Raw genomic sequence first — 25,932 nt, 5'->3', positions numbered from 1 at the left:
GGCCATGTCCTGACCTCAGGGGACCACTCACACACAATCAGGACCCTGTACTGTCCTTGGTGGACTCCTCACACACAATCAGGGCCCTGTACTGTCCTCAGGGGACCCTCACACCATCAGTGTCTTGTACTGTCCTTGGGGGACCTCTCACACATCATCAGGGCCATGTCCTGACCTCAGGGGACCACTCACACACAATCAGGGCCTTGTACTGTCCTAGGGGGACCCCTCCCACACCATCAGAGCCATGTCTGGTCCTCGGGGGACCCCTCACACACCATTAGGGCCATGTACTGTCCTAGGGGGACCCCTCACACACCATCAGTATCTTGTACTGTCCTTGGGGGAACACTCACACATCATCAGGGCCATGTCCTGACCTCAGGGGACCACTCACACACAATCAGGGCTTTGTACTGTCCTCAGGGGACCCTCACACCATCAGGGCCATGTACTGTCCTAGGGGGACCCCTCACACACCATCAGTGTCTTGTACTGTCCTTGGGGGAACACTCACACATCATCAGGGCCATGTCCTGACCTCAGGGGACCACTCACACACAATCAGGGCCTTGTACTGTCCTAGGGGGACCCCTCCCACACCATCAGAGGCATGTCTGGTCCTCTGGGGACCCCTCACACACCATTAGGGCCCTGTACTGTCCTCAGTGGACCCCTCACACACCATCAGAGCTGTGAACTGAGCTAGAGGGACAACTAACACACCATGAGTGCCATGTCTTTACTTCAGGGGACCCCCTTACACATCATCAGGGCCGTGTACTGACGTCGAGGGACCCCTCACACACCATCAGGACCGTGTCCTTACTTCAGTGGATTCCCCTACACATCATGAGGGCCATGTCCTGACCTTGAGGGACCCCTTACACACCATCAATTAGGGCTATATCTTGACCTCGGGGGACCATCACAGACCATCAGGGCTGTGACCTAAGCTAGAAGTACCTTTCATATACATAAAGGGCCATGTACTGACCTCAGGAGACCATTTACACATCATCAGGACCATTTTCTGATCCTGAGGGCCCCCTCACACACTATCAGGGCTGTGTCCTGACCTTGGGGGACTCCATACACATTAATCAGGGCTGTGTCGTAACCTCGGAGGGTCCCACAGCCATTCCAGTGTGGTTTCAGCTGCTTGTGTTCATTACCTCCACCTCCACGTGATGTCTCCACAGCTCCTTCACTGAACTGAAGAGAGATTAAAGGGTTAATTAACTCCCCTCTCCCCTTAACGCCTGCAAATATTATTAAAGGGCGAATTGTGCACCTTGCCGAGCCACAGGACGAGTGCTCCATTCCACACCTCACTGGGGTGAAGCTTCATGGGGTAGGGGTGTGGACTAAGTTTAATTAAAAGTAATACTTCTACAGGAAGAAAAGATCGTGTGTCACTGTCGTGAATAGCATGCGCCACTGCCGGGAAGAGCGCACACCACTGCCATGAATAGTGGGCGCCACTGCCAGGAAGAGCATGCACCACTGCCAGCAAGAGCATGCACCACTGCCGGGAAGAGCGTGCACCACTGCCATGAATAGTGGGCGCCACTGCCAGGAAGAGCGTGCACCACTGCCAGGAAGAGCGTGCACCACTGCCATGAATAGTGGGCGCCACTGCCAGGAAGAGCGTGCACCACTGCCGGCAAGAGCATGCACCACTGCCGGGAAGAGCGCGCACCACTGCCATGAATAGCGGGCGCCACTGCCAGGAAGAGCGTGCACCACTGCCAGGAAGAGCGTGCACCACTGCCGGCAAGAGCATGCACCACTGCCGGGAAGAGCGTGCACCACTGCCATGAATAGCGGGCGCCACTGCCAGGAAGAGCGTGCACCACTGTCGGGAAGAGCGCGCGCCACTGCCGGGAAGAGCGCGCGCCACTGCCGGGAAGAGCGTGCACCACTGCCGGGAAGAGCGTGCGCCACTGTCGGGAAGAGCGCGCGCCACTGCCGGGAAGAGCGTGCGCCACTGTCGGGAAGAGCGTGCACCACTGTCGGGAAGAGCGTGCACCACTGCCGGGAAGAGCGTGCACCACTGTCGGGAAGAGCGTGCACCACTGCCGGGAAGAGCGTGCACCACTGTCGGGAAGAGCGCGCACCACTGCCGGGAAGAGCGTGCACCACTGCCATGAATAGTGGGTGCCACTGCCAGGAAGAGCGTGCACCACTGCCATGAATAGCGGGCGCCACTGCCAGGAAGAGCATGCACCACTGCCGGGAAGAGCGCGCACCACTGCCGGAAGTGCACCACTGCCGGGAAGAGCGTGCACCACTGTCGGGAAGAGCGGGCGCCACTGCCGGGAAGAGCGTGCACCACTGCCGGGAAGAGCGTGCACCACTGTCGGGAAGAGCGCGCACCACTGCCATGAATAGTGGGTGCCACTGCCAGGAAGAGCGTGCACCACTGCCGGGAAGAGCGTGCACCACTGCCATGAATAGCGGGCGCCACTGCCAGGAAGAGCATGCACCACTGCCGGGAAGAGCGCGCACCACTGCCGGAAGAACGTGCACCACTGCCGGGAAGAGCGTGCACCACTGCCGGGAAGAGCGGGCGCCACTGCCAGGAAAAGCGTGCACCACTGCCGGGAAGAGCGTGCACCACTGTCGGGAAGAGCGCGCGCCACTGACGGGAAGAGCGTGCGCCACTGCCGGGAAGAGCGTGCACCACTGCCGGGAAGAGCGTGCACCACTGTCGGGAAGAGCGCGCACCACTGCCGGGAAGAGCGTGCACCACTGCCATGAATAGTGGGTGCCACTGCCAGGAAGAGCGTGCACCACTGCCAGGAAGAGCATGCACCACTGCCGGGAAGAGCGCGCACCACTGCCGGAAGAATGTGCACCACTGCCGGGAAGAGCGTGCACCACTGTCGGGAAGAGCGGGCGCCACTGCCAGGAAGAGCGTGCACCACTGCCGGGAAGAGCGTGCACCACTGCCGGGAAGAGCGTGCACCACTGTCGGGAAGAGCGCGCACCACTGCCGGGAAGAGCGTGCACCACTGCCATGAATAGTGGGTGCCACTGCCAGGAAGAGCGTGCACCACTGTCGGGAAGAGCGTGCACCACTGCCAGGAAGAGCATGCACCACTGCCGGGTAGAGCGCGCACCACTGCCGGGAAGAATGTGCACCACTGCCGGGAAGAGCGTGCACCACTGCCATGAATAGCGTGCCCCACTGCCGGGAAGAGCGTGCACCACTGCCATGAATAGCGTGCCCCACTGCCGGGAAGAGCGCGCACCACTGCCGGGAAGTGCGTGCACCACTGCCATGAATAGCATGCACCACTGCCGAGAAGAGCGTGCACCACTGCCAGGAAGTTCGTGCACCACTGCCATGAATAGCGTGCACCACTGCCGGGAAGAGCGTGCACCACTGCCGGGAAGAGCGGGCGCCGCTGCCAGGAAGAGCGTGCACCACTGCCGGGAAGAGCGTGCACCACTGCCATGAATAGCAGGCGCCGCTGCCGGGAAGAGCGTGCACCAGTGCCGGGAAGTGCGTGCACCACTGCCAGGAAGAGTGTGCACCAGTGCCAGGAAGTGCGTGCACCACTGCCATAAATAACGTGCACCGCTGCCAGGAAGAGCGTGCACCACTGCCGCGAAGTGCGTGCACCACTGCCATGAATAGCGGGCGCCACTGCCAGGAAGGGCGTGTGCTTCTAAAATTCTGCTTGGTGTCAATGAATGGAAATATTTAATTGTTTAGATGCAAAGGCTGATACCTGAATTCTCCAAAAATCTGCATTCAGAAGAGTGAAATTTTGTACTTGACTTCCTCACAGATTCAGGAACATGACATCCAGTGGCCATGAAGGGCTATCAGTCCTTACACTCACCTCACCACCCACCTCTTTGCTCCTCACCATCACGTATCCTCGCCACATCTTCATGTTGTGATAAGGTTGGAACAGTTCTGCTGTTGTGCGCGCAGTCACAGAGCGCATGGTGATGTCATGACCTCGCACAGAATCCCCCGGCAACATCAGAACATTAATTTCGGGCGCAGCGTGAAAGGCATGATAATTTCAGCGTGAGGAGCAGAGGGTGTGGCGAGGTCCAGCGTGGTGATGTTGAGGAGCGGCGCGGGAGTGGAAGGATTATTTTTATTTTAACACCTTCTGTTTATTATGATCTGTGGTTGGGGGCATCTCCTGACTCCAGTGCATAATAAAGGGACAGTCAATTGCAACAATAACTTTTTTTATGAATTATATTTTTGAAAAAAAAGGCAAATCTGAATTTTGCTTGATTGGCTCATCTCAACCGATAACCGTCCTCCTGAGTGTCGGCCGCACAGCCGAGTCCTTGTTCGGCATAATTCACGCATCAGTATCTCTATGCTAAAACCAGGGTGTCTCCAAAACACAGGACAGTTGTCAATCTTTGGATTATACTTTTCCTCTGATTGTTACATCCTGGCTTTGGCCCTTGCTATGCGTCAGTACAGGCATTCCTCCGCGGGCCAAGACCGGCCCTCGGGAGCCAGACATCAGTGTGAACGGTCTTTGTACATAATGATGTTCCATTCACTGGCATGAAGCAGGAATCAGTATGTGTGTATGTATGTATGTATGTATGTATGTATGTATGTATGTATGTATATATATATATATATATATATATATATATATATATATATATATATATATATATATAGCTAAGCAGATGAAGTGAAAAGCCCAAATTAATAAAATACCAAATTTTATTAATATTATATAAGACAATACATACACCGCCTGAGGAAGGGAAGGGGGACGAAACGCGCTTCGAGTTGTAGGAGCACCGAACCTGTTTTGCATGTGTGGACTAGGTAACGGTTAGCAATATTACTCACTACTATTTGGATTTTGTATTTACTCATATGGGGATCTTAATTTATAATACTTTATCCAACATTGAGCAGGAATCACTGCTAATGGTCATTTATTACTGTTGATATTGATGCATTTGGCAGGGAAATATGAATTATTTCCTATTGTCCTAGGTACACATACAGGACTCCCTGATGCTCTTACCCCCCATTTGGTTTGTGTATTGTAACACTGAGCTCCACAAGCAGCCTACACTGCTGCATCCCCCTCACACTACTGCCGGACCTGTTGTGAATTCTGCTTTTGGGCTCCCTCCGGTGGTTGTAGGTGGTAATGCAGTTGTCCCTGGGCTGCAGTTCTGGTCAGGTGTATCTGCTGATTGCAATTCTGACTGGGGTATTTAGGTTTGCTGGATTCTTTAGTCCTTGCCAGTTGTCAATGGTTTTGGGAGGTGTTGGACCTCTCTCTGGTTTCTCCTGCTTAGCTGCCAATTCAGCAAAGATAAGTGTATGTTTTTTTTTCTATGGCACACATGCTGTGTGCTGGATTTTTGATTGTATTTCTGCTCGGTGTGTAGGATTCTGAGGAGTTGCAGATATACGTTCCAAGTCTTTAGTTAGATGGAGGATTTTTTTGTATAATCTGCTGTGGATATTTTTGTAAGGGTTTTAATACTGACCGCACAGTATTCTGTCCTATCCTTTCCTATTTTAGCTAGAGTGGCCTGTTTTGCTAAATCCTGTTTTCTGCCTATGTGTGTCTTTCCTCTCCTATTCACAGTCAATATTCGTGGGGGGCTGCCTATCCTTTGGGGTTTTGCTCTGAGGCAAGATAGTATTCCTATTTCCATCTATAGGGGTATTTAGTCCTCCGGCTGTGACGAGGTGTCTAGGGTTTGTTAGGCACACCCCACGGCTACTTCTAGTTGCGGTGTTAGATCAGGATTTGCGGTCAGCACAGTTACCACCTACTCCAGTGAAAGTTATTCATGCGGCTCCAAGGTCACCGGATCATAACAGTACAACTGGCCCATAATGAGTTAAATGCATCTCAGAAGAAGGGAAGAAAGGTGTTGAGCCATTGTTTTCTTCAGTCTGCTTTCTCTTCTCTTCCCTTTTTTTTCTCTGGGTGGCTGAGGAGTCTTGTGCTAGCATGGATGTTCAGGAATTAGCTTCTCGTGTAGACCAGTTTGCTGCTAGGGTACAGGGTATTTCTGATTATATTGTTCAGACTACTGTTTTAGAACCGAAGATTCCTACTCCTGATTTGTTTTTTGGTGACAGGTCCAAATTTTTGAGTTTTAAAAACAACTGTAAACTGTTTTTTGTTCTGAGACCTCGATCCTCCGGTGATTCCATTCAGCAGGTTAAAATCGTCATCTCCCTCCGCAGGATTGGGCGTTTTCCCTGGAATCTGGGAATCTGGCTTTGCTTAATGTAGACTCCTTTTTTCAGGCTTTAGGATTATTATATGATGAACCTAATTCTGTGGATCAAGCTGAGAAGACCTTGTTGGCCCTGTCTCAGGGTCAAGAGGCGGCAGAATTGTATTGTCAGAAATTCAGAAAATCGTCTGTGTTGACTAAATGGAATAATGATGCTTTGGCGGCAATTTTCAAAAAGGGTCTTTATGAATCCGTTAAAGATGTTATGGTGGGGTTTCCCACGCCTTCCGGTCTGAGTGATTCTATGTCTCTGGCCATTCAGATTGACCGGCGCTTGCGGGAGCGCAGAACTGTGCGCGCTGTGGCGTTTGTCATGATCCCAATGGCAGGGGATCACAAAAGGACAAGCACAAAAAACAAAACAAGCTCTAGGGTGATGGAAACTGAGCTGACCGCGATCCTGAACCTAACACACAACTAGCTGTAGCCAGGGAACGTGCCTACGATGATTCCTAGACGTCTCGCGCCAGCCGAAGGACTAACTTCCCCTATTAGAAGAAACACAGACCTCTCTTGCCTCCAGAGAAACACCCCACAGAAATAGCAGCCCCCCACATGTAATGACGGTGAAATGAGAGGAAAGCACATAAGTAGCTATGAAAACAGATTCAGCAAAATGAGGCCCGCTAAAGCTAGATAGCAGAGGATACAAAAGTGAACTGCGCGGTCAGCGAAAAACCCTACAAAAAACCATCCTGAAATTACTTGAACTCATGTGCCAACTCATGGAACATGAGGAGTAATATCAGCCCACTAGAGCAACCAGCAAAAAGGAATCACATATCTGCAAGCTGGACTAAGACAAAAATTAAGCAAAACGTGGAACAGGAAAATCAAAAACTTAGCTTGTCCTGAAGATTACAGAAGCGGGAAGCAGAGGTAACAAGACACACTGATTACATTGATAGCCGGCGAGGAAATGACAAGAAAGCCAGGTTAAATAGGAAACTCCCATATCCTGATAGAACAGGTGGACACCAGAGACCGCAGAAAACACAAGTCACCCAGTACCATCTGTAACCACCAGAGGGAGCCCAAAAACAGAATCCACAACAGTACCCCCCCTTGAGGAGGGGTCACCGAACCCTCACGAGAACCACCAGGGCGACCAGGATGAGCCCTATGAAATGCACGGACCAAATCAGCAGCATGAACATCAGAGGCAACCACCCAAGAATTATCCTCCTGACCATAACCCTTCCACTTGACCAAATATTGGAGTTTCCGTCTGGAAACACGAGAATCCAAGATCTTCTCCACAACATACTCCAATTCTCCCTCCACCAGCAACGGAGCAGGAGGTTCAAGCGAAGGAACAACAGGTACCTCATACCTCCGCAACAACGACCGATGGAACACATTATGAATAGCAAATGATGCCGGGAGATCCAAACGAAACGACACAGGGTTAAGAATTTCCAAGATCCTATAGGGACCGATGAACCGAGGCTTGAACTTAGGAGAAGAGACCTTCATAGGAACAAAACGAGAAGACAACCACACCAAGTCCCCAACATGAAGTCGAGGACCCACGCGGCAACGGCGATTAGCAAACTGCTGAGCCCTCTCCTGGGACAACTTCAAATTGTCCACCACATGACTCCAAATCTGATGCAACCTATCCACCACCATGTCCACTCCAGGACAATCAGAAGGCTCCACCTGACCAGAGGAAAAACGAGGATGAAACCCCGAATTACAAAAGAAAGGAGAAACCAAGGTAGCAGAACTAGCCCGATTATTAAGGGCAAATTCGGCAAGCGGCAAAAAGGTAACCCAGTCATCTTGATCAGCAGAAACAAAACACCTTAAATAAGTTTCCAAGGTCTGATTAGTTCGTTCCGTCTGGCCATTCGTCTGAGGATGGAATGCAGACGAAAAGGACAAATCAATGCCCATCTTGGCACAGAACGTCCGCCAAAATCTAGACACAAACTGGGATCCCCTGTCAGAAACGATGTTCTCCGGAATCCCATGCAAACGAACCACGTTCTGAAAAAACAGAGGGACCAACTCAGAGGAGGAAGGTAACTTAGGCAAGGGTACCAGATGAACCATCTTAGAAAAGCGGTCACACACAACCCAGATGACGGACATTTTTTGAGAGACAGGGAGATCCGAAATAAAGTCCATGGAAATGTGCGTCCAAGGCCTCTTCGGGATAGGCAAAGGTGACAACAATCCACTGGCCCGAGAACAGCAAGGCTTAGCCCGAGCGCAAACTTCACAAGACTGCACAAAAGAACGCACATCCCTCGACAAGGAAGGCCACCAAAAAGACCTGGCCACCAAGTCTCTAGTACCAAATATTCCAGGATGACCTGCCAACACAGAAGAATGGACCTCGGAGATGACTCTACTGGTCCAATTATCCGGAACAAACAGTCTTTCAGGCGGACAACGATCAGGTTTATCCGCCTGAAACTCCTGCAAAGCACGTCGCAAGTCTGGGAAGACAGCCGACAAAATCACCCCATCCCTAAGGATACCAGTGGGCTCAGAATTTCCAGGGGAGTCAGGCACAAAACTCCTAGAAAGAGCATCCGCCTTCACATTCTTTGAACCTGGCAGGTATGAAACCACAAAATCGAAACGGGAGAAAAACAGTGACCAACGAGCCTGTCTAGGATTCAGACGCTTGGCAGACTCAAGGTAAAGCAGATTTTTGTGATCAGTCAAGACCACCACACGATGTCTAGCACCCTCAAGCCAATGACGCCACTCCTCAAATGCCCACTTCATGGCCAAAAGCTCCCGATTACCAACATCATAATTCCGCTCAGTGGGCGAAAACTTTCTAGAAAAGAACGCACATGGCTTCATCACTGAGCAATCGGAGCTTCTCTGCGACAAAACCGCCCCCGCTCCAATCTCGGAAGCATCAACCTCAACCTGAAAAGGAAGCGAAACATCTGGCTGACGCAACACAGGAGCAGAAGAAAACCGGCGCTTAAGTTCCTGAAAGGCCTCCACAGCCGCAGGAGACCAATCAGCAACATCAGCACCCTTCTTAGTCAAATCCGTCAAAGGCTTAACAACACTAGAAAAATTAGTTATGAAACGACGATAAAAATTAGCAAAGCCCAAGAACTTCTGTAGACTCTTAAGAGATGTAGGCTGCGTCCAGTCACAAATAGCCTGAACCTTGACGGGATCCATCTCAATAGTAGAAGGGGAAAAAATATACCCCAAAAAAGAAATCTTCTGGACTCCAAAGAGACACTTTGAACCTTTTACAAACAAAGAATTGGCCCGCAGGACCTGAAACACCTTCCTGACCTGCTGAACATGGGACTCCCAGTCATCAGAAAAAAACAAAACATCATCCAAATACACAATCATAAATTTATCCAGATATTCACGGAAAATATCGTGCATAAAGGACTGGAAAACAGAAGGAGCATTAGAAAGTCCAAAAGGCATCACCAAATACTCAAAATGGCCCTCAGGCGTATTAAATGCGGTTTTCCACTCATCACCCTGCTTTATCCGCACAAGATTATACGCACCCCGAAGATCAATCTTAGTGAACCATTTAGCCCCCTTAATGCGAGCGAACAAATCAGTCAACAATGGCAAAGGATACTGATATTTGACTGTAATCTTATTCAAAAGACGGTAATCTATACAAGGCCTCAAGGAACCATCTTTTTTGGCCACGAAAAAAAAACCTGCTCCCAAAGGGGACGAAGATGGACGGATATGTCCCTTTTCCAAGGACTCCTTAACATAATCCCGCATAGCAGCATGCTCTGGCACTGACAGATTGAACAAACGTCCTTTAGGAAATTTACTGCCAGGAATCAACTCTATAGCACAATCGCAATCCCTGTGAGGAGGAAGCGAATTGAGCTTAGGCTCCTCAAAAACATCCCGATCAGACAAAAATACAGGAACCTCAGAAGGAGTAGATGAAGCGATAGAAATCGGAGGTGCATCATCATGAACCCCCTGACATCCCCAGCTTAACACAGACATCGTTTTCCAGTCCAAGACTGGGTTATGAGTTTGTAACCATGGCAGACCAAGCACTAAGACATCATGTAAATTATACAGTACCAGGAAGCGAATCACCTCCTGATGAACGGGAGTCATACGCATGGTCACTTGTGTCCAGTACTGAGGTTTGTTCATAGCCAAAGGTGTAGAGTCAATTCGTTTCAAAGGAATAGGGACTTCCAGAGGCTCCAGACTAAACCCACAGCGGTTGGCAAATGACCAATCCATAAGACTCAGGGCAGCGCCTGAATCCACATAGGCATCGACGGAAATGCCTGATAATGAACAAATCAGAGTCACAGACAGAATGAACTTAGACTGTAAAGTACTAATGGCAACAGACTTATCAACCTTTTTTGTGCGTTTAGAGCATGCTGATATAACATGAGCTGAATCACCACAATAAAAACACAACCCATTTTTCCGCCTATAGTTTTGCCGTTCACTTCTGGACTGAATTCTATCACATTGCATTGTCTCAGGTGCCTGTTCAGAAGACACCGCCAAATGGTGCACAGGTTTGCGCTCCCGTAAACGCCGATCAATCTGAATAGCCATAGTCATAGACTCATTCAGACCTGTAGGCGCAGGGAACCCCACCATAACATCTTTAATGGCCTCAGAAAGGCCATCTCTGAATCTTGCAGCCAGGGCGCACTCATTCCACTGAGTAAGCACCGACCATTTCCGAAATTTCTGACAATATATTTCTGCTTCATCTTGCCCCTGAGAGAGAGCCAATAAAGCTTTTTTCAGCCTGAATCTCTAGGTTAGGTTCCTCATAGAGCAAACCCAATGCCAGAAAAAACGCATCCACATTGAGCAACGCAGGATCCCCTGGTGCCAATGCAAATGCCCAATTCTGAGGGTCACCCCGCAGGAAAGATATAACAATTTTGACTTGCGGAGCAGGGTCTCCAGAGGAGCGAGATTTTAAAGAAAGAAACAACTTGCAATTGTTCCTAAAATTCAGAAAACTAGATCTATCTCCAGAAAAAAACTCTGGGATAGGAATTCTAGGTTCAGACATAGGAGCATGTACAACAAAATCTTGTATATTTTGAACCTTAGCAGCAAGATTATTCAGGCTGGAAGCCAAACTCTGGACGTCCATGATAAACAGCTAAGGTCAGAGCCATTCAGGGATTAAGAGGAGGTAAGACGCAGCCAGGCTGCAATTAAGGCTAGGCAGCAAACTGAGGGAAAAAAAAAAAAACTTCCTCAGACTACTTTTCCTCCTACTTCAGCCAATACGATTACCACTTTTTGGCCGGCTATACTGTCATGATCCCAATGGCAGGGGATCACAAAAGGACAAGCACAAAAAACAAAACAAGCTCTAGGGTGATGGAAACTGAGCTGACCGCGATCCTGAACCTAACACACAACTAGCTGTAGCCAGGGAACGTGCCTACGATGATTCCTAGACGTCTCGCGCCAGCCGAAGGACTAACTTCCCCTATTAGAAGAAACACAGACCTCTCTTGCCTCCAGAGAAACACCCCACAGAAATAGCAGCCCCCCACATGTAATGACGGTGAAATGAGAGGAAAGCACATAAGTAGTTATGAAAACAGATTCAGCAAAATGAGGCCCGCTAAAGCTAGATAGAGGATACAAAAGTGAACTGCGCGGTCAGCGAAAAACCCTACAAAAAACCATCCTGAAATTACTTGAACTCATGTGCCAACTCATGGAACATGAGGAGTAATATCAGCCCACTAGAGCAACCAGCAAAAAGGAATCACATATCTGCAAGCTGGACTAAGACAAAAATTAAGCAAAACGTGGAACAGGAAAATCAAAAACTTAGCTTGTCCTGAAGATTACAGAAGCGGGAAGCAGAGGTAACAAGACACACTGATTACATTGATAGCCGGCGAGGAAATGACAAGAAAGCCAGGTTAAATAGGAAACTCCCATATCCTGATAGAACAGGTGGACACCAGAGACCGCAGAAAACACAAGTCACCCAGTACCATCTGTAACCACCAGAGGGAGCCCAAAAACAGAATCCACAACAGGCGTTGTTCTCAGAGCAGATTCCTGAGCCAATGCAGTGTGATAGGATTCTGTCTAGAACGGAACGACAAGGATTCAGACGTCAGAATAGGTTGTGTGTTGTGAATTCTGCTCTTGGGCTCCACCTGGTGATCCTTTAGTCAGTGCCAGTTGTCCATTGTTTTTGGAGGATTCACATCCCTTTCTGGTCTTTCCTGTTTGCTGTGCTTTTCTTCAAAGATAAGTCCTGGCTTTGTTTTTGCTGTCCACATGCTGTGGGCCTAATAGTTCTGTACATTTTCATGTATTGTCTCGTCCAGCTTGTCTGTGAAAGGATTTTTTGCAGCCAAGCGGAATCTCTGGAGATGCAGATATACCCTCCATGTCTTTAGTCAGATGTGGTGTTTTGTATTTTCTGTGGTGGATATTTTCTAGTGTTTTAATACTGAACGCATAGTTCTCTGTACTATACTTTCTATTTAGCTAGAATGGCCTCCTCTGCTAAATTCTGATTTCAATCTGCGTATGTCATTTCCCTCTCCTCTCACAGTCAATATTTGTGGGGGGCTGTCTTTCCTTTGGGGATTTTCTCTGAGGCAAGATAGTTTTCCGTTTCTATCTTAAGGGGTATTTAGTCCTCAGGCTGTGTCGAGGTGTCTAGGGAGCGTTAGGTACATCCCACGGCTACATCTAGTTGTGTTGTCTGCGTTCAGTACAGGTACCACAATCTCGAGTACGTCTCATGCTGCTCCTAGGCCACCAGATCATAACAGTTGTGTTATTATTGTGGCGACGCTTCTCATGTCATTTCAGTCTGCCCTAAGCGGACAAAGAGGATCGCTAGTTCATTTACCATCAGCACTGTACAACCTAAATTTCTGTTATCTGTGTCCTTGATCTGCTCATTGTCATCATTTTCTGTCATGGCGTTTGTGGATTCAGGCGCCGCCTTGAACTTAATGGACTTTGAGTTTGCCAGGCGGCGTGGTTTTCCCTTGCAGCCTTTGCAGAACCCTATTCCTTTAAGGGGCATTGATGCTACACCCTTGGCTAAAAATAAGCCCCAGTTTTGGACAAAGGTGACCATGCGCATGGCGCCAGCCCATCAGAAAGATTGTCGATTTCTGGTGTTGCATAATTTGCATGATGCTATCGTGCTGGATTTTCCGTGGTTGCAGGTACATAATCCTGTGTTGGATTGGAAGTCCATGTCTGTGACTAGTTGGGGTTGTCAGGGGGTTCATAATGATGATGAGTTTTTGTCTGATTTTCAGGATGTATTCGATGAGCCCAAGTCCAGCTTCCTTCCACCGCACAGGGACTGCGACTGTGCTATTGACTTGATTCCAGGCTGTAAGTTTCCTAAGGGTCGACTTTTCAACCTGTCTGTGCCTGAACATACCGCCATGCGGAGCTATATTGAGGAGTCTTTGGAGAAAGGGCATATTCGGCCATCTTCTTCACCGTTGGGAGCGGGATTCTTTTTTGTTGCTAAAAAAGATGGCTCCTTGAGACCCTGTATTGATTATCGCCTCTTGAATAAGATCACGGTCAAGTTTCAATACGCTTTACCTTTGCTTACCGATTTATTTGCTAGGATTAAGGGAGCTAGTTGGTTTACGAAGATTGACCTTCGGGGGGCATATAATCTTGTTCGTATTAAGCAGGGTGATGAATGGAAAACTACGTTTAACACGCCCGAAGGCCATTTTGAATACCTTGTGATGCCATTCGGACTCTCTAATGCTCCATCTGTTTTTCAGTCCTTCATGCATGATATCTTCCGGACTTATATTGATAAGTTCTTGATTGTATATTTGGACGATATTTTGATTTTTTCCGATGATTGGGAGTCTCATGTGGAACAGGTCAGGATGGTATTTCAGATCCTTCGTGACAATGCCCTGTTTGTGAAAGGGTCCAAGTGTCTCTTTGGGGTGCAGAAGGTTTCTTTTTTGGGCTTCATTTTTTCTCCCTCGTCTATAGAGATGGATCCGGTTAAGGTTCAGGCCATTCATGATTGGATTCAGCCCACATCCGTGAAGAGCCTTCAGAAATTTTTGGGTTTTGCAAATTTTTATCGCCGTTTCATTGCTAATTTTTCCAGCGTGGTTAAACCCTTGACCGATTTGACGAAGAAAGGCGCTGATGTGGCGAATTGGTCCTCTGCGGCTGTCTATGCCTTTCAGGAGCTTTAATGTCGATTTACTTCTGCTCCGGTGTTGCGCCAACCGGATGTTTCTTTTCCGTTTCAGGTTGAGGTTGACGCTTCTGAGATTGGGGCAGGGGCTGTTTTGTCTCAGAGGGATCCTGTTGGTTCCTTAATGAAACCGTGTGCCTTCTTTTCCCGTAAGTTTTCACCTGCTGAACGCAATTATGATGTCGGCAATCGGGAGTTGTTGGCTATGAAGTGGGTGTTTGAGGAGTGGCGACATTGGCTTGAGGGAGCTAAGCATCGTATTGTGGTCTTGACCGATCATAAGAATTTGATTTACCTCGAGTCTGCCTAACGGCTGAATCCTAGACAGGCTCGATGGTCCTTGTTTTTTTCCCATTTTGATTTCATGGTCTCGTACCTTCCGGGTTCTAAGAACATTAAGGCTGATGCCCTCTCGTAGTTTTTTGCCTGATTCTCCTGAGGTCTTGGAACCGGTCGGTATTCTGAAAGAAGGGGTGGTCCTTTCTGCCATTTCCCCTGATTTACGACGGGTTCTTCAGGAATTTCAGGCTGACAGACCTGACCGCTGTCCTGTGGGGAAACTGTTTGTTCCTGACAGATGGACTAGTAGAGTGATTTCTGAGGTTCACTGTTCCGTGTTGGCTGGTCATCCTGGCATTTTTGGTACCAGAGACTTGGTTGGTAGGTCCTTTTGGTGGCCTTGTCGCGTGATGTGCGTTCTTTTGTGCAGTCCTGTGGGACTTGTGCGCGGGCCAAGCCTTGTTGTTCCCATGCTAGTGGGTTGCTTTTGCCGGTCCCTGAGAGGCCCTGGACGCATATTTCTATGGATTTTATTTCTGATCTTCCAGTTTCCCAGAGGATGTCGGTTATCTGGGTTGTTTGTGACCGCTGTTGTGAATTCTGTTGTCAAGCTCCCTCCTGTGGTCATGAATGGTACTTCGGCTGGTTCTGTCCATGAGCTTCCTCTGGTGGATGTGAGTGGGGCTGCGGCTTCTGAGTTTCCTTCCACAGGTGACGAGGTTAAGTCGTTAGGTGCTGCTCTATTTAACTCCACTTAGATCTTTGCTCCATGCCTCCAGTCAATGTTCCAGTATTGGTCTTGCTCTCTCCTGGATCGTTCTTGTGACCTGTCTTCCCTGCATAAGCTAAGTTCTGCTTGTGTTTCTTTTGTTTGCTATTTTTCTGTCCAGCTTGCTATTTTGATTTTTCTTGCTTGCTGGAAGCTCTGGGACGCTGAGGGAGCGCCTCCGCACCGTGAGTCGGTGCGGAGGGTCATTTTGCGCCCTCGGCGTGGTCTTTTGTAGTATTTTGTGCTGACCGCAAAGTTACCTTTCCTATCCTCAGTCTGTTCAGTAAGTCGGGCCTCACTTTGCTATATCTATTTCATCTCTGAGTTTGTGATTTCATCTTTACTCACAGTCATTATATGTGGGGGGCTGCCTTTTCCTTTGGAGAATTTCTCTGAGGCAAGGTAGGCTTTATATTTCTTTCTTTAGGGCTAGCTAGTTTCTCAGGCTGTGCCGATTTGCATAGGGAGCGTTAGGAGCAATCCACGGCTGCTTCTAGTGTGTGTGATAGGATTAGGGATTGCGGTCAGTAGAGTTCCCACGTCTCAGAGCTCGTCCTATGTTATTAGTAACTATCAGGTCATTTTGTGTGCTCTTAACCACCAGGTCCATTATTGTTCTAACCACCAGGTCATAACAAACCGCTTCTCTAAGATGGTTCATTTGGTGCCTTTGCCTAAATTGCCTTCCTCTTCGGATTTGGTTCCGTTGTTTTTTCAGCATGTGGTTCGTTTGCATGGTATTCCGGAGAATATTGTGTCCGACAGAGGTTCCGAGTTTGTTTCTAGGTTTTGGCGGGCCTTTTGTGCTAGGCTGGGCATTGATTTGTCTTTTTCTTCTGCGTTTCATCCTCAGACAAATGGTCAGACCGAGCGAACTAATCAGACTTTGGAGACTTATTTGAGATGCTTTGTGTCTGCTGATCAGGATGATTGGGTGGCTTTCTTGCCATTGGCCGAGTTTGCCCTTAATAATCGGGCTAGTTCGGCTACTTTGGTTTTGCCTTTCTTTTGTAATTTTGGTTTTCATCCTCGTTTTTCTTCTGGGCAGGTTGAGCCTTCTGACTGTCCTGGTGTGGATTCTGTGGTTGACAGGTTGCAGCAGATTTCGGCTCATGTGGTGGACAATTTGGTGTTGTCTCAGGAGGAGGCTCAATGTTTTGCTAACCGTCGTCGGTGTGTTGGTTCCCGTCTTCGGGTTGGGGATCTGGTCTGGTTGTCTTCCCGTCATGTTCCTATGAAGGTTTCTTCTCCTAAGTTTAAGCCTCAGTTTTTGCCTCTGATGTCCATGCCGCTGATTTGGTTTGTGCCTTTCATCTGGCTCGTTCTGATTGGCCTGGGGGCTCTGATGAGGGTTTGGTGACCCCTCCTCAAGGGGGGGTACTGTTGTGAATTCTGCTTTTGGGCTCCCTCCGGTGGTTGTAGGTGGTAATGCAGTTGTCCCTGGGCTGCAGTTCTGGTCAGGTGTATCTGCTGATTGCAATTCTGGCTGGGGTATTTAGGTTTGCAGGATTCATTAGTCCTTGCCAGTTGTCAATGGTTATTGGGAGGTGTTGGACCTCTGTCTGGTTTCTCCTGCTTAGCTGCCAATTCAGCAAAGATAAGTGTATGTTTTTTTTTCTATGGCACACTTGCTGTGTGCTTGTTTTTTGATTGTATTCCTGCTCTGAGTGTAGGATTCTCTGGAGTTGCAGATATACGTTCCACGTCTTTAGTTATATGGAGGAATTTTTTGTATAATCTGCTGTGGATATTTTTGTAAGGGTTTTAATACTGACCGCACAGTATTCTGTCCTATCCTTTCCTATTTTAGCTAGAGTGGCCTGTTTTGCTAAATCCTGTTTTCTGCCTATGTGTGTCTTTCCTCTCCTATTCACAGTCAATATTCGTGGGGGGCTGCCTATTCTTTGGGGTTCTGCTCTGAGGCAAGATAGTATTCCTATTTCCATCTATAGGGGTATTTAGTCCTCCGGCTGTGACGAGGTGTCTAGGGTTTGTTAGGCATACCCCACGGCTACTTCTAGTTGCGGTGTTAGATCAGGATTTGCGGTCAGTACAGTTACCACCTACTCCAGTGAAAGTTATTCATGCGGCTCCAAGGTCACCGGATCATAACACGGACCCCTCAGTCTCCCTATGTGAAATTCTAACCACTCCCCCCTCCCTTCAGCCAAATGGTCACTTTTATTGCATGCCAGCTCTGGCAGAGATATAAGTGTGGTTTATTTTTTCCTCCAAAACTTCCTGTGTCTAAAAGATATAATATTCCAAGTCGAATTCCATAACACACAATATTCCTAGAGACAGGAAAAATATATTTCCAGGATCAGGGTGATTGGTGCCACACATGGCAACATTTTGCAGCCTTTAGAAACCTGGGAAATGAGTTTCTGCCCCCCAATAACACGCAGACATGCCATGTTTGGTCTCAAAAGAATGGTAAATTTGCATGGGAAAATGCAATGCCCCTATCATCACCCTGTGAGCTTTCCAGCCAAAGATATGGAATGTAGAAGTGTTTTACTAATATTCTTCCAAAAGAGGTGTGCCCCCTTGAACACAGCCCACAAGTGAGGTTAGCAAGGGAGGAGTTTCTAGGTTTGTGGACAAAGCATAACACTGAAATACACATTTTGGGAGGTATCAGATGCTGGAGAGTCAGCTAGAAAACAGGCTGTGCTGGTGATCCATTTCTTGGGAAGTCTCTCCTCCCCTTTATTGACACGTCATACCATTGACTAAGAGAGTAAGTTTCATATCTTAATGCCTTTTATTTCTATGTCTGTACATATTGTATTTTGTCTCCCTTTTGTAATATCTTTTGCATTTTTGTAAACACTGCCGATATTTTCTGGAGTAAACTCATAAATTTATTAGTTTTGTTCTTTTGCTCTATGATTGAACCGACACGTACTCCACGCAAAATCCTGTTACCCTTGGTTGGTTCCTGACACAATATAGGCTTTGATATCAACCAACCTAGTGAAAATAAAAAAAATGGGGCTAAAAGAATATTTTTGTGGCAAAAATTTCATTTTTTTCTTTTTATGGCTCAGCATACTAAACTTCTGTGAAGCACCTGGGGGGTTAAGGTGCACACCACACATCTAGATAAGTTACCTGATGGGTCTAGTTTTTAAAATGGGGTCACTTGTTGGGGTTTTCCCCTGTTTAGGCACATCAGGGGTTCACTAAACATGTCATGGCCTCCGCTAATGATTCCAGCAAATTTTACATTCAGAAAGTCAAATGGCAGTCTTTCCCTTCTGAGCCCTGCCATGCATCAAAACAGGAGTTTTCCCCCACATATGGAGTATCAGTGTATTCAGAAGAAATTGCACAACTAATATGGTGTCCATTTTTCCTGTTATCCTCGAGAAAATAAAAAAATTGGGGGTCAAAAGTACAATTTTTGTGAAAAATTTTTTTTTTCCTTCCACATTCCATTAATTTTTGTGAAGCACCTGAAGGGTTACTAAACTTCTTGAATATGATTTTGAACACCTTGAGGGGTGCAGTTTTTATAATGGTGCCACTGTTGGGTATTTTCTGTCACACAGCCCCCTGAAAGTCACTTTAAAAGTGATGTGGTCTTAAAGAAAAATGGTTTTGGAAATTTTATTGGAAAATTGAGAAATCACCGGTCAACTTTTAACTTATATTAACTTCCTAAAGAAAAAAAAAAGTTTCAAAAATTGTCCTGATGTAAAGTATACATGTGGGAAATGTTATTTATAAACTATTGTGTGTGACATATCTGTCTGGTTAACGGGCATAAAAATTATAAGTTTGAAAGTTGCAAAATTTTCAAAATCTTTGCCAAATGTCTGATATTTTCACAAATAAATGCAAGTTATATCGCACAAATGTTATCACTATCATGAAGTACAATATGTCTCGAGAAAACAATGTCAGAATCAGTGGGATTCGTTGAAGCTCCAGAGTTATGACCTCATAAAGCGACAGTGGTCAGAATTGTAGATATTGGCCGATCAGGAAGGTGAAAACAGGTTTGAAGGGTGAAGGGGATAATATACTGCTAGATTTCGCTTCACTTAAATCATGATGAAAAGTGTGTATATATTTTACAATTACATAGATGAAATTATCTATGGTATTCTTTTAATTTTGGCTTTTCACTTCATCTGTTTATCCATCTATCTCTCTCTCTCTCTATATATATATTATATACACACACACACTAGTCTAGGCACTTTGGTTTATTGCATCTCCCCAGTGGAATCTAATATGATCGGTGATTATCGCTAAACACTTTAATTTGATCTTAAAACGAATGAATAATTGGACATGGTCAAAGGAAACGAAACCTTCTCATGATCCGTCATCTCACCTCATTCCCTGGGTGTTCTGAAGAGCCAAGGAGAGTCTGGGAAACTGCGGAAATAATAACTTGACAGTAAAATAACATAATTCCACAGGTCTCCACATGCCTCTCCTGTGACTGCTCCCTCATATCTCGCACCGGTGTAGAAGTGATCGGTGGCACGCAGCGGTTTGGAGCACCAAGAGCAGTACGAAAGTGATAGATGACATTCACCATTGCACCAAGAGCAGTATAGACGTACACTGTGTGCAGAATTATTAGGCAAGTCTTATATTGATCACATGAACCTTTTTATACATGTCGTCCTACTCCAAGCTGTTCAGGCTTAAGAGCCAACTACCAATTATGTAAATCAGGTGATTTGCATCTCTGTAATGAGGAGTGTTGTCTAATGACATCAGAACCCTATATAAGATGTGCTTAATTATTAGGAAACTTCCTTTCCTTTGACAAAATGGGTCAGAAGAGAGATTTGACGGCTCTGAAAAGTCCAGAATTGTCAGATGTCTTGCAGAGGGAGCAGCAGTCTGGAAATTGCCAAACTTTTGAAGCGTGATCACCGAACAATCAAGCGATTCATGGCAAATGGCCAGCAGGGTCGCAAGAAGAGTGTTGGGCAAAAAAGGCGCAAAATAACTGCCCATGAATTGAGGAAAATTAAGCGTGAAGCTGCCAAGATGCCATTTGTCACCAGTTTTGCCATATTTCAGAGCTGCAACGTTACTGGAGTAACAAAAAGCACAAGGTGTGCGATACTCAGGGACATGGCCAAGGTAAGGAAGGCTGAAAACGACCACCACAAGAAACATAAGATAAAACGTCAAGACTGGGCCAAGGAATATCTTCAGACTGACTTTTCAAAGGTTTTCTGGACTGATGAAATGAGAGTGACTCTTGATGGGCCGGATGGACGGGCCAGAGGCTGGATCAGTAAAGGGCAGAGAGCTCCACTCCGACTGAGACGCCTGCAAGGTGGAGGTGGGGACTGGTATGGGCTGGTGTCATCAAAGATGGACTTGTGGGACCTTTTCGGGTTGAGGATGGAGTGAAGCTCAACTCCCAGACCTACTGCCTGTTTCTGGAAGACTTCTTCAAACAGTGGTACAGGAAGAAGTCGGTATCGTTCAAGAAAAACATGATTTTCATGCAGGACAATGCTCCATCACATGCCTCCAACTACTCCACAGCGTGGCTGGCCAGTAAAGGTCTCAAAGAAGAGAATATAATGACATGGCCCCCTTGTTCACCTGATCTGAACCCCATGGAGAACCTGTGGTCCCTCATAAAATGTGAGATCTACAGGGAGGAGAACAGTCCACCTCTCGGAACAGTGTCTGGAGGCTGTGGTGGCCGCTGCACGCAATGTTGGTCGTAAACAGATCAAGGAACTGACAGAATCTATGGATGGAGGCTGCTGAGTGTCATCAGAAAGAAAGGGGCTATATTGGTCACTAATTTTTTTGGGTTTTGTTTTTGTATGTCAGAAATGTTTATTTCTATATTTTGTGCAGTGATATTGGTTTACCTGGTGAAAATAAACAAGTGAGATGGGAATATATTTGGTTTTTATTAAGTTGCCTAATAATTCTGCACAGTAATAGTTACATGCACAAACAGATATCCTCCTAAGATACCCAAATCTAAAAATAACCCATTCCAACTTCCAAAAATATTAAGCTTTGATATTTATGAGTCTTTTGGGTTGATTGAGAACATAGTTTTTGATCAATAATAAAAATAATCCTCTAAAATTCAACTTGCCCTCGGCTTCAGGAAAATGGCCACCGAGATCTCAATCTGTGTAAGAGCAGCCTCCAGCGGCCATTTTCCTGAAGCCCACAGAACCAGGAAAATGGAGAGCGAGAAGCCCAGCCAAGATCTCAATCCACGCACGCACAGCCTCCAGCGGCAACTGGCTTCAGGAAGATGGCCGCAGAGAAACCGATGATGCACTAGGCATTGCTCACCGCTAAAACCGAGGTTTAGTATCACCACACTTCTGCCGTCGCCAATTCCCTGAGAAAAGGATGCTGCTAAACCACTGCCGCAACCCCCCCGGTAAGTCTGCATTTGGACGAAAGATGCTTCCCCCATTTTACTCCCAAATGTTTTGGGGGAAAAGTGCATCTTATAGTCCGAAAAATATGGTGATAAATTAGGTACAATGCAGTACATTCTGTAAATGTTTTCATGATAGTTTGGGAAAGTTCTGAAATGTCATATACAGTTGTGCTCAAAAGTTTACATATCTCGGCAGAATTTTTACTTTCTTTGCCTTTTTTCAGAGAATATGAATGATAACACCAAAACTTTTTCTCCATTCATGGTCAGTGGTTGGGTGAAGCCATTTATTGTCAGACTACTGTGTTTTCTCTTTATAAATCACAATGTCAGCCCAAAACATCCAAATGACCCTGATCAAAAGTTTACATCCCCTGGTGATTTAGGGCCTGATAACATGCACAGAAGGTAACATTCTCACCTGTGACCTGTTTGCTTGTAATCAGTGTGTGTGTGCATAAAAGCTAAGTGAGTTTCTGGGATCCAGACAGACTCTTGCATCTTTCATCCAGCCACTGACGTTTCTGGATTGTGAGTCATGGGGAAAGCAAAAAAATTGTCAACGGATCTACGGGAAAAGGTAGTTGAACTGTATAAAACAGGAAAGGGACACAAAGAGATATCCAAGGAGTTGATAATGCCAGTCCGCAGCATTCAAACTGTGATTAACAAATGGAAAATCAGGGGTTCTGTAAAAACAAAGTCACGGACAGGTAGACCAACAAAAATATCGTTCACAACTGCCAGGAAAATTGTTCAGAATGCAAAGAAAAACCCACAAATAACATCAGCTGAAATACAGGAGTCTCTGAAATCTAGCAGTGTGGCTGTTTCAAGATGCACAATAAGGAGGCACTTTAAGAAAACTGGGCTGCAAGGTCGAGTTGCCCGAAGTCATTACTGCACAAATGCTACAAACTATCTAGCCTACAATAAGCAAAACAGCACAGAGACAAGCCTCAAAACTTCTGGAACAAGGTAATTTGGAGTGATGAGACCAAAATTTAACTTTTTGGCCACAACCATAAACATTATATTTGGAGATAGGTCAACAAGGCCTATGATGAAAAAAACACCATTCCTACTATATAGCACAGAGGTGGATCGCTGATGTTTTGAGGATGTGTGAGCTACAAAGGCACAGGAAACTTGGTCAAAGTTGAAGGAAAGATGAATGCAGCATGTAATCAGCAAATACTGGAGGCAAATTTGCACTCATCAGACCGGAAGCTGCGCATGAAATGTACTTGGACGTTCCAACATGAAAACAATCCAAAAACCTGTCATTGGCTATAGCAGAACAAAGTGAAAGTTCTGGAGTGGCCATCTCAGTCTCCTGACCTCAATATTATTGAGCCACTCTGGGGAGATCTCAAGCGCGCAGGTCACGCTAGACAGCCCAGGAATTTATAGGAACTGGATGCTTTTTGCCAACAAGAGTGGACAGCTTCACCATCTGAAAAATAAAGAACCTCATCCACAACTACCACAAAAGACTTTAGGCTGTCATTGATGTTAGAGGGGGCAATACACGGTATTAAGAAATGGGGTATGTAAACTTTTGATCAGGGTCATTTGGATGTTTTGGGCTGTCATTATGATTTAACAAGAGAAAAAACAGTAGTCTGACAATAAATGGCTTCACCCAACCACTAACCACGAGTGGAGGAAAAGTGTTGGTGTCATCATTCATATTCTCTGAAAAAAGGACAAGAAAGCAAAAATTCTGCCGGGGTATGTAAACTTTTGAGTACAACTGTAAATGTCTGTTCTGTTCCTGATCTGAGGTTTTCGGCTTTTAGTTTAGATGAATCTGTGCTGCACTTAATGTACATGCTCAGTAGTGACCAGAGCTGTTGAGTCGAAGTTGGAGTCGGAAGTCAGGGAAATTGAGGAGTCGGAGATGGAGATTTGGCTTACCGACTCCACAGCCCTGTACAAAACACCAGTATTCATCAATGACTGCTGGCAGCAAAATGTCTGAGATCTTTGATCAGAGGAAACTTATGCCTGAGAAGCATACTTCCCACCCCCTTCCCTCTCTGCTTAAACAAATCTCAAACTTGCTGTCTTTTTCTCAAAGACATTCTCTGATGTAATTACCTGATCACTGCAGGAGGTTCCTACTTCAGTGGAGGTTTAAGGGTAAGCCATCTCTCACTTCCTAGTTATAATTAGTTTTTCTATTCCCAGCTATAATTAATCCCATATGTTCAATGTGGAGTTTTACTTCCGTGGAGGTGTTAGTTCTTTCTCTCTTCCCATATTTTCAATGTCCCCTCACCGAGGAGGTCTATATGGATTTTCATCTTTCTCTACGACAGAGGCAAGTCCCAATTAGGGAGAACGGGGAGCGGTATAAAAGTGAAAAGTGACATTCAACAGCAAACAGCACCAGGATTGGTATAGAAGAGATCAGTGACACTCACCAGCAGGGAGCTGTTGTGAATTCTGTGGCAGAGCTCCCTCCTGTGGTCACAAGTGGTACTTCGGCTGATTCTCTCTGTGAGCTTCCGTTGGTGGAGGAAAGTGGTACAGTGGCTTCTGAGTTTCCTTCCTCAGGTGATGTGGTGAAGTCGTTGGGTGCTGCTCTATTTAACTCCACCCAGTACTTTGATCCTGGCCTCCAGTCAATGTTCTAGTTTTGGACCTGTTTCCTCCTGGATCGTTCCTGTGGCCTGCTGCTCTGCATAGCTAAGTTCCTCTTTGCTATTTGTTTGCTGTTTTTTTTCTGTCCAGCTTGTCAATTTGTTTTTTTCTGCTTGCTGGAAGCTCTGGGACGCAGAGGGTGTATACCTCCGTGCCGTTAGTTCGGTACGGAGGGTCTTTTTGCCCCCTTTGCGTGGTTTTTGTAGGGTTTTGTGTTGACCGCAAAGTTACCTTTCCTATCCTCGCTCTGTTCAGAAAGTTGGGCCTCACTTTGCTAAATCTATTTCATCTCTACGTTTGTCTTTTCATCTTAACTCACAGTCATTATATGTGGGGGCTGCCTTTTCCTTTGGGGTATTTCTCTGAGGTAAGGTAGGCTTATTTTCTATCTTCAGGCTAGCTAGTTTCTCAGGCCGTGCCGAGTTGCATAGGGAGCGTTAGGCGCAATCCACGGCTGCCTTTAGTGTGGTTGGAGAGGATTAGGGATTGCGGTCAACAGAGTTCCCACGTCTCAGAGCTCGTTCTTGTTTTTTGGGTTATTACCAGGTCACTGTATGTGCGCTGACCTCTATGTCCATTGTGGTACTGAATTACCTTTCATAACAGTACTGGAGGCCCAAAGTGCTAATGATTCTCAATAGAGGGAAAAAAGAAGTTCTGAGACCATTTTTTTTTCTTTGCACTGTGTTTTACCTTTTTTTTCCCCTAGACATTTGGGTGGTTCAGGACACAGGTGTAGCAATGGACATTAAAGGTCTGTCTTCATGTGTGGATCAGCTCACGGCAAGAGTACAAAGTATTCAAGACTTTGTGGTGCAGAATTCTATGTTAGAACAGAGAATTCCTATTCCTGATTTGTTTTTTGGAGATAGAACTAAATTTCTGAGTTTCAAAAATAATTGTAAACTATTTCTGGCTTTGAAACCTCGCTCCTCTGGTGACCCAGTTCAACAAGTTAGGATCGTTATTTCTTTTTTGCGTGGCGACCCTCAGGACTGGGCATTTTCTCTTGCATCAGGAGATCCTGCATTAAGTAATATCGATGCGTTTTTCCTGGCGCTCGGATTGCTGTACGATGAGCCTAATTCTGTGGATCAGGCAGAGAAGAATTTGCTGGCTCTGTGTCAGGGTCAGGATGAAATAGAGGTATATTGTCAGAAATTTAGAAAGTGGTCCGTACTCACTCAGTGGAATGAAGGTGCGCTCGCAGCTATTTTCAGAAAAGGTCTCTCTGAAGCCCTTAAGGATGTCATGGTGGGATTTCCTATGCCTGCTGGTTTGAATGAGTCTATGTCTTTGGCCATTCAGATCGGTCGACGCTTGCGTGAGCGTAAATCTGTGCACCATTTGGCGGTATTA

General features: G+C 46.5%; 1 protein-coding gene across 3 annotated transcripts in view; it reads right to left on the bottom strand.

The window, feature by feature from the left end:
* The window catches only part of FAAH (fatty acid amide hydrolase), a 136,476-nt gene that overhangs the window by 8,271 nt on the left and 102,273 nt on the right, over positions 1-25,932 (bottom strand). For all 3 annotated transcript variants that reach the window (XR_011314865.1, XM_069735884.1, XM_069735885.1), the window contains exons 11-12: positions 19,870-19,913; positions 1,176-1,215 (exon numbers count right to left, since the gene is read on the bottom strand). Coding sequence is in view for 2 of the 3 variants with exons in the window: in XM_069735884.1 (XP_069591985.1) it covers positions 1,176-1,215; positions 19,870-19,913 (84 nt within the window). In the remaining variant the exon portion in view is untranslated. The remainder of the gene's footprint in view (positions 1-1,175; positions 1,216-19,869; positions 19,914-25,932) is intronic.

The sequence above is a fragment of the Ranitomeya imitator genome, chromosome 8 (assembly GCF_032444005.1).
Source record: "Ranitomeya imitator isolate aRanImi1 chromosome 8, aRanImi1.pri, whole genome shotgun sequence".
NCBI classification, from domain to species: Eukaryota; Metazoa; Chordata; class Amphibia; order Anura; family Dendrobatidae; genus Ranitomeya; species Ranitomeya imitator.
Note: the sequence above shows the minus strand (reverse complement) of the source record. Positions and strands in the feature narration are given on the sequence as shown.